General features: G+C 29.6%; 1 protein-coding gene across 1 annotated transcript; it reads left to right on the forward strand.

Annotated features, from left to right (window-relative positions):
* The first annotated feature begins 259 nt into the window (after window positions 1–259).
* LOC145042145 (adenosine/AMP deaminase family protein) lies at window positions 260–4,526 on the forward strand. The gene is made up of 11 exons (XM_078990523.1): window positions 260–493; window positions 1,048–1,118; window positions 1,226–1,317; window positions 1,408–1,467; window positions 1,676–1,873; window positions 2,161–2,237; window positions 2,519–2,588; window positions 3,123–3,236; window positions 3,328–3,394; window positions 3,868–3,972; window positions 4,215–4,526. The coding sequence occupies exons 1-11, from the start codon at window positions 417–419 to the stop codon at window positions 4,340–4,342; spliced, it is 1,059 nt and encodes a 352-aa protein (XP_078846649.1). The 5' UTR covers window positions 260–416; the 3' UTR covers window positions 4,343–4,526.
* Window positions 4,527–9,805: the final 5,279 nt, after the last annotated feature.

A 9,805-nucleotide genomic window follows, 5' to 3' on the forward strand; every position in this document is an offset into this window, starting at 1 on the left:
CAATGCTCGGAAACAAAGATGACATAATCTAAGGTGGATTGAGTGGTGTTGTGAGTCAATTCTAGAATGTTATCATAAGCTGTAATTTTATTGATCTTATGTTGTCTTGTTTTTGTTTTCTTTGTTCTAAAACAACTTGTACCTCCTAGCCTCTGACTAGTTTGTTCTTAATCTACACCTATCGTTCAAAAAAAAAAGGGTATAATTAAATGAAAAGAGGTAGGGATAATATAAGCCAAAAATCATCCAATTTTGAAATGTCCTTATTGGAAATAAAAACATAGTTGGGTGGTTAACTCGTAGAATTCTGAACAGAAAATGTACGGATTGGATTTCGTGCCCTAACTTCTAAATTGGGGTTTTCTTCCTCGCTGTTCAGAATTTCAACACAAGCAACTAAAAGAAATTTGAAAGTGATGGATTGGTTGGTTTCTATGCCAAAGGTGGAATTACATGCTCACCTTAATGGCTCCATTAGAAATTCAACTCTACTGTATACTCTCTCTCTCTCTCTCTCTCTCTCTCTCTCTCTCTCTCTCTCTCTCTCTCTCTCGTTTTCCATAGCCGAAGAAGTGAGATTTACTTGATGGAATCCAGATGATGATTTGTTCTAGAAAGAATGTATTGCACCCACACACACAAACGCTAAAAGGGTTTAATTGCCTCAGAAAATAGGAAAAGAGTTATATTACATCTCTGGTATGTGGTTTTAAGCTCGAAAATGTGAACCTTTTAAATTTGTTTCGATGCAGTACAGGGTTAATTTTGTACTACGTTTCTTTCTTCAAAATTCGTTTGTTGATTTTGAGTGCTGAGTTTTGATCAGGAGTTCATATTTTTCAGCAAGAAAGTGTTCAGTTAATATTTACAAATCTATTCATCACTACAATTACAATCTCGTGGATGACGATTCTGGTTTACAGATTTTGTGTAATTGAATTCTATTCTGTACATTTGATCATTTGTGTTCTGAATCTTCTGATGAATATAACTTTGCGTCATGTAATTATCCGAGAATTTGATGCTTATTTTCCAAATTGTAAACAGAGAACTTGCTGGAGAATTGGGCGAGAAGGGTACCATTGTCTTTTCTGATTTCGAGCATGTTATCAAGAAAAGTAAGGCTTCTTTTGCATATTTCACATTTTTCAATATCTTCTATTCGATATCATCAATCTCATTATCTTTCTTGCATCACAAAACTGGATTCTTTTCCCAAATTTAGATGATCGATCACTACGTGAAGTGTTCAGGTTATTTGATCTGATCCATATTGTTACCACTGACCACAAAACAATTACAAGAATTACTAAAGAAGTATGGTGATTTCTCATTTCTGACTTGATATATTTTCATCTTTTGATCATGTACAATAGTTTTATCTCTTGTTTTTCTCATTTTCTATAGGTAGTTGAAGATTTTGCAGCTGAAAATGTGGTTTATTTGGAGTTAAGAACAACTCCAAAGGTGCTTAAATGTTATAACTTTTATATCAGCTTATTCCCATTTCTTTCTCTTACAACATTTTGTACTTTGAAAAATCTACCTTGCATCCAAAATACAAAACAACTTTCAATCTGTTATAACTTGGTGGATTATAATTTGAATCAAGGGGCCTTTTTTATTTGGAAATAAAGCTAAAAAGTTTTGATCTTGATCTAATTAAAGTATACAGAGGAATGATTCGATAGGTATGAGCAAAAAGTCATACATGGAAGCTGTTGTGGAAGGTCTAAGATCCATAAGGAATCTTGATATTAATTTTTCTTGTGATGATTTTGATAAATATTCATCAACAAATGAAAAGAAGATATTTGTTAGACTACTTCTTAGCATTGATCGACGTGAATCTACTAAAGCTGCAATGGAAACTGTAAGTTTTAAAGTATTCATTCGATTAGAATGCAAAAAAAAAAAAAAAAGCAACTTATTTTCATGGATTTGTATAATGCCCTAATAAGATTTATCAAAGTAGAATGTCTTTGTTAAGAAAAGAAAGTGAAAGTAGAATGTTGTAATTGGAAGAAATGAAAGTTGGAGGGTGTAATACACAAATAAATGAAAGTATGTTGCTACTTCTTGCATTTATCCCAATTCATTTTTAAATAAATGAAAGTATGTTGCTATTTTGTGGTTTTGAAACTGTAGTTTTTTTTTTAGGTTAATCTTGCTTTGGAAATGAGAGACGTTGGTGTTGTTGGCATCGATCTTTCTGGCAATCCAACCGTTGGTGAATGGTACAACTCAAACTTCTACACGAACTGCTACTTTTGATAATAAGGATGAGAAGGGCATTTATGTCTTTTTGCTTACTAAAGAAATAAAAACAAGTCTTTTTCGGTTTGTCCCACCTTTTTGGTAATTTTTGTCTTATTGACATCAGTCTCAGTCTAAGTCAAACATAATTAGTAAAATTTGTATTGTTTTGTTCTGTCTTGTATTGTTCTGTCTTGCATAACAAAACAAATGGAGGTATAAAATTAATTACATCTTTAAAAATAATTTTTAAAATTTTCAGGGCGACATTTTTTCCGGCTTTGAAATTTGCTAGAGAACAAGGTCTTTCGGTTACTCTTCATTGTGGCGAGGTCCTCTTTTCCTCAAATTTCTATTTCATCTTATAAAATAAATTAGCAACATATGTTCATTTATTTATTTATTATAATTATAGCATCTTACTTCCCGTTCTTTTTAGGGTTAATCTCATAAAATACCTTATATTTTGTGTTTTTTCCGGTTTAAACTTAAACATCATCTTTATATTTTTTTCATGAAAAGACCTTATGTTTTTTCATTCTCTCCAAAAAAACCCTCAACTTTTTTAGTTTTTCCTTCTAAATGTTTCCGAATAAATACTCAACTTTTTTAGTTTTTCCTGAAAAAACACAAAGTATAAGGTCTTTTATAAGATTAACCCTCCTTTTCATTACAAAACTCTACTTTCAATTTCTTTCTTATCAACACATACTACTTTTAAAAAAAATCATTCCAAATCAAATTATCTCATTATACTTCCATTTTTTTTTTTCATTTTAAATGTTGCAATAGGAAGAAATGAAAGTAGAATTCTATAATAATTAATAAACAAACAAACGAATATACATTGCTATTTCACTTTTTAGGTACCTAATTCGGTTGAAATCCAATCAATGCTCGACTTTCTTCCAAGTAGAATTGGGCATGCATGTTGCTTTCAAGATCAAGAATGGAGGAAACTAAAATCATCTAAAATCCCTGTAAATTTATATTCTTATTATATCAGAAATACGTTTGTTTGACATTTTAGCAATTTTTTTTAAATAAATATTATGTTTTATGTTTAAATAGGTTGAAATATGTTTGACATCAAATATCCGAACTGAGACAATTTCTTCCGTTGATGTTCATCATTTTGGTTCGTTCTTTCTTTCTCATGCATTAATTTAATAAATTATTATTTTTAATCATATAAAAAGTTCATTACGTAAATCTATAAAATTACGAAAGTAAAAGTAAAAGTAAAAGTAAAAGTAAACGTCCTTTTTGTATTTTCTTATTTTGTTTAACCATAAATGGAAATTAATCGTCATCATTTAACATTTCCATTTTGGGAAGTCTCATTTATATATGATAGCAGAAAGTGGGGCCCACTAAATGAAAAATAAAGATTCAACTGTGCATCACGTGACATGTGTGGGTGGTGTTTTCGAGTGTTTATTTAACTTTTAACTATTAATAATAATAAATTAATGATTTACTGTTTGTGTTATATTTGTTCAATAAAAATATAAAATAGAGTTTGTATTTGTAATTATAATTAATTACTATGCATATATAAAAAATTCCGGATCTACCCTTGTCCCTAACATAATGAATGCTTGTTTATAGCGGAGCTTTATAAAGCAAACCATCCCATCGTCCTTTGCACGGATGACTCAGGGGTATTTTCGACAAATCTCTCTACCGAATACGCCCTTGTGTCTTCTACTTTCGGTATGCATTATGTTATTATAATACAAATATTTGAATTTCTAAGGGTAATTATGTCTTTTTCCACCGGCTAAAGGTCGAGACTCTTGTTCCAAGAAGGGCAATTATGTTTTGACCCACTTTTTGTGTAGGACCATAGGACATAATACAATCTGTCATGTCGTGTTTACAAAAGACGTAAATGCCCTTGTCACGTCACTTATGAGTTATGTGTGATTTTTGGTCATTATTTTTGGCCATTGAAGGTCTTGGAAGGATGGAATTGTTTGAACTAGCAAGAAAAGCTGTTGATTACATATATGCTGGGAAGAGGGTAAAAATGGAATTAATCAAAGTTTTTGAATCCGTGGGTAGGACGCTAGAGTACAACTAATGATGCCCTGAGTACAAGACAACTATGCATTCGTTTATGTTTGAAGGCTTGATAGTTATTGTTTGTATGTTAATTTTAGTTTATTTGTATTTTGACGTTGAACTAATGATCTGAATTGGTAGGAACTCATTGAATTTAATTTCAATACTTTTTCATCGGATTTTTTATGTTGATTATTTTGTAACTTTTTGTTTCATATTCGTTCGTGTTTGCTGTTATATGTTGATAAATTTATGTTAAGTAGAATATATAATTTATGTTGGAATAACACTAAGGCTTTTTTTTTTTTTTTTTTTTCTACCAAACATAGCCTAAAACACAAAAAAATAAATAAATAAATAAATAAATAAAGGCGTACCCCTCTTATAAGCAATTATTATAAAAATAACTATCAATATTGTAAAGTAAAAGTTTGGTAAATTGCTTATGATTGACGCCATTAGAAATTTTGCAAAAAAAGGTATTTGCAATAAATATTCAAACAAATAGTTGGAAGGAGACAACCCATTTTGGTCATTTCAGAGATTATCTCTTTATATTAAAAATAGTTAAAGTTAACAAAAAATAGTTAGAACTTTTTTACAGGTATTTAAAAAAAATTAATAATAATGATAAATTCTTTTATTCAGGTTATTTATATAATATACTTTTGATAGATTTACAAACCAAGCCAAAACATTTGGAAGATTATTATTATTATTATTATTTTTTTAAAATTTTCTATTTCATTTCCTAGAAATTAAACATATAATAGATTTCAATTTTTTTAATAGTTTCAGTTGTTTTCAATACATTATGTTAATCATGTTGAGAGGACTATTTCAATTTTTATATCTTCATATCATAAAGGTGATAATGTTGTGGTAAATAGATGAATTTAAACCTCATGAAGTCAATTATAAGTAGTAGGTGTAACTGGTATGTTCAATTCAAGAGTTCAATTATTTCGCTAAGATGTTATTAGGTAGAAAATACAATTCAGTTTAATGGCTTTATAAATATAGACAATGTAACCTTATTTTATACACATATGTTCATTTATCTAAAACTAATGTATTTATATTCCTCTTCTACCGATATAACAATATATAACACCATACTGATATATAACAATAACAATATATAACTTGAAACTTGTAATAAGAATTTCTTTTTACCCATCATGATAGTGTACACATATTAATTTTTATAAATAATAACAGCATAGTAACAGTTTTGACTAGCAATAGCTAGGGATGTCAACGGGACCAAACGGGAGTGGGAATAGCTGCCCCCGCTCCCGCTCCCGAAATCAATTGTTGCCCCCGCCCCCGGTCCCGCTCCCGGTTACCTCCATCACCCCCGGTTCCCCCGCTTAAAATTCGTTTTTTTTGCTAAACGACTATTTTGTGTTAGGCTAAAAAGCTTGTTTTTAATAACTTTAAAAGTTTAAAACATAATCTTTTAGAAACTAAACAATTAAAAATTCAACATTACAAATTCAATATTACAAAACGACAATTCCATCAATCTTAAAAATATAAAATATGAAAAATCCAATATTACAAATATAAAATACTTACATATTCAAAAATATATGATCAATTCACTACCTCTTCAATATCTATTAATTGAAAACGGGAAAGTGAAACCTAACCTACACTTAAAATTAGAAAATCTATTTTGTATATATATTTTATATTAAATATATATTTTTTACATAAATGTACAACCAGGGCCCCGCGGGAGTACGGGACGGGAATACCAACTCCCGCTCCCGGTCCCGAAAATAAGCGGGGTTTAATTTTGCCCCCGCTCCCGGTTTTTTTAAAAATTTAGTCCCATACGGGATCGGGGTCCCACGGGAGCGGGGTTCCACGGGGGTTTTTGACATCCCTAGCAATAGCAATATAGTTGGATTTTTATTTTTATCAAAAATAGCATGATAAAAACAATACAAATAAAATAGATTACTCACAATGATCATCAAATGTAGATACATTGATGTTATGACTAGAAAAAAAATACAAGTATATGCATATTACAAGTAAAAACAATACATAGCACATGGTTGTTATGGATAATATGTTGTTAGTAGAAAAAACAAACATATTTCATTAATTGAAAAAGTAAATTTCATTGACTCTTTCTAACTACTTACCTACGGACTATTAGGTTTTCATTTAAAAACTGGAAGAAAAAACAAATATTTAAATAATATTTTGTCAAGTTAACCTAAATTTATAGCAAGTACTTAAAGCCATAATCCTTATGAAGTTATTAATAATTAATAATTTGATATTATGGACAACACCTTTTTTCAAAAATAGGAATATATGGTAGAAGCTATTAATATAGCATTGGTATTTTTTTTTGTCAGTGAAGAATGAATGATTCATCGGGGTTGGTATGTCTAATTCCGGGTAAAATTGATATTTCATTTCATTCACAATTATTGGTGATTTTAGTTTTATTGGATTATTTTAGTATAATAAAATTTACCAATTATAATGGAGTTTAGTTCTTGATTTTATTATAAGTTAGGAAGTGCGTAAGACACACTTGTATAAAAACGAATTTGATCTCGGTTCAACCAAATGACAGAAGTTAAGGGGCTACTCTTCAACCCAAAAAATATTTTATTAAGGAAATTTTATGGAAAATATTATTTTCAAAATATATTCTCCATAAGTATCGTTGAATCCATCATCCTTTATTTAAGGAACAAAATATGTTTATCTTTGGTAATAAGAAGAATCAAAATCTTATAAAACCATAATTCGCAGTCTTTAATTAGTGCCTTGATTTTAGATTGTTCCTTGAACGATTATCCTCATAATCTAGATTTCGTGTAACCAATGCATATGGTCGAAATATCATATTCGGAAAGTGATCACACGATCCTTCTAGCAGATCCATCCAGACTATGCATTGATTTCACAAACCTTTTCTCCTCTCAACCTTAACAAATCTTTTGATTGGTTGTAAATTAGTGCGGAACTGAATTACTTTAGAATTCACATGATCCTTTGACCGATTGATTTCAAGTTAAAATTCCATTATAGAACACTTGATATTCAATCCCAACAACTTTTCTCAAGTCCAACTTAAGTTGGGAAGTGGAGAGAACTAGAAAGAACTACGAAAAATTTGTGTTCTCGAGTTTGAACGAAATGAAAGAGAAATAAACATTTTATATGTTCCTGAGTCGAAAGGTAAAATAATAAAAATAAATTTAAGTATTATTTTCTTTCCGAGTCATTCCAAATTGGAAGGAAGTTAAGAGGAACCATTATCCGTCCTCTTACTTTCATTTTTTTTTTTTTCTAATTCCTTCCATTAAAAATAACTCAAGAACATCAATTTTTTCATTTCTTCTCTGGTCCATCATCTTTCTCAAATTTCACTCTTTAAAGGGGACTTAGAAACTAAGCATTATTTTATCTTGTTCCCAAGATTATTTATATTTCCGAAAGAATTAAATAGAAGAGAATGGATGACTTTCCCTCCTAATCTTCCTCCTAAATTGAAGATATTTGGAAGGAAGTATCCTTAATCATGTCATTAAAATGTAACACCAACATACAATTTCCTTTCTTTTCCCTTTTTTTCTACTTGGTTTTTCTAAAAATTAAAATAAAAAACACAACATATTTTTATTGGTTTATCTTTCAAGACACTAAATTATTATCTTTTAAAGAGATAAAAAAATTTCGTTGGGTAAATCTATTAAATGACCAAAGGAAAAGTCCTTTTCGGTATTTTGTTATTTTGTACAACCATAAATAGCAATTGATCTTAACCATTTAACATTTCCATTTTAGGAGTTTCATTTATATATGATAGCAGAAAGTGGGACATCTTTTCCATTTGAAAAACAAAGATGGGACCTACTAGATGAAAAATAAAGATTCAATTGTGTATCACGTGACATGTGTGGGTGGTGTTCGAGTGTTTATTTAACTATTAACTAGAAATTGCCTCGACACAAGCACGATCGAAATTGCGTAATTACGAAAGTGTAGGAGGCAAACATTCAAATATTACAAAACTCATGTGACAAAATTGTTAAAACAAAAAAGTGGAGAGACGGGCATAACAAATGTACAAACTATTTTGTATTTTTTTGAACATATAGGCAGTTTCTGCAAATAATAATAATAATAATAATAATAATAATAATAATAATAATAATAATAATAATAAATAAATAAATAAATGAGCTTTTCTGTAAGTTAAGGGAACAATTTTTGTAATTTGTTTTTTTACATAGGACCAAACCTGCAAACATATAAATATGTTAAATATAAGGACTGTTTTTGTAAAAATACACCAACCAGGGACTTAATGTACCAATATTAAAAAGTGTTGTGGCAAAAATCTGTAATGTATAAAGTTTACTATTGATAAGTCATTTGTATTTAATATATTTAGTGTATGTTTTATTTTTACTCAATAAAACAGGGTTTGTAATATATATATATATATATATATATATATATATATATATATATATATATATATATATATATATATATATATATATATATATATATATATATATATATATATGTTCTTTTTGCTAGTGTTACTTTTGCCCCCATCCAAATAAATAAATAAAAATTCTGCATCTACCTTTGTCCTTAACGTTCTGAATGCTTGTTTACATTGGAAATTTACAAGGCAAACCATCCCATAGTCCTTTGCACGGATGACTCACGGTATTCTCGACAAATCTTTCTAATGAATACACCCTTGTGTCATCTACTTTTGGTATGTGTTATGTGTTGGTGATTTTACATCACTAATATTATTTAAGTGTAATAAGATTAATTTGTTGGTCAATGTCACATTGATAAATATTAAACAAGTTAGGATGGTGTGAAGTGTACATTTGTTTAAATTTATTTTGGTTAAAGTACACTGCTATTTAGGGACGAAGCCCTAAACGAACGGGGTCTGGGGGCAACGCCCTGTGAGCAGGGTCCAAGGGGCAGCAGCCCCTAACAGGGTCAAAGGGGCAGAACCCCTGGTTGAGGTCGATATTCTAGACCGGTTTTATGATTCATATTCTATACCCGGATTTAAGTTGGTTTATGATCGTTTTTGGACAGTTTTAAGACTGTGATATGACAGTTTTAAGATATGAAGTTTTTCTTGTTATTTGATCATTTTTCGAAAATCAATTTTGGTACTCTTTTTCTTCATAACATCTTTAACATTCTCTCTTCTGTTTCTCTTATTTTCCAAATCTTACCCGATTAAAGATTGGCAGTATCATCTAAATACTTTAATCTGAAAGTGTTATACACGATTTTCAGAATTTCAAAATGTTTTTACCTCTCGTTCTAACATTTTGTTATTATAATACAAATATTTCTAAAGATAGTTATGTTTATGTGTACGGACCGGAGGTCAAAACTCTTGTTCCAAGAAGGCAATTATATCTTGACTAGTGAGTAAGTTACTCCCACTTTTTGGGTA

The sequence above is a fragment of the Lactuca saligna genome, chromosome 4 (genome assembly GCF_052625555.1).
Source record: "Lactuca saligna cultivar CGN05327 chromosome 4, ASM5262555v1, whole genome shotgun sequence".
Taxonomy (NCBI): domain Eukaryota; kingdom Viridiplantae; phylum Streptophyta; class Magnoliopsida; order Asterales; family Asteraceae; genus Lactuca; species Lactuca saligna.

Coding starts and splice junctions, on each gene's coding strand:
- LOC145042145 (XM_078990523.1), top strand. CDS start 417: ATGGATTGGTTGGTTTCTATGCCAAAGGTGGAATTACATGCTCACCTT. Junction 1,318..1,407: donor TTACAAGAATTACTAAAGAA/GTATGGTGATTT, acceptor CATTTTCTATAG/GTAGTTGAAGATTTTGCAGC. Junction 2,238..2,518: donor AATCCAACCGTTGGTGAATG/GTACAACTCAAA, acceptor TAAAATTTTCAG/GGCGACATTTTTTCCGGCTT.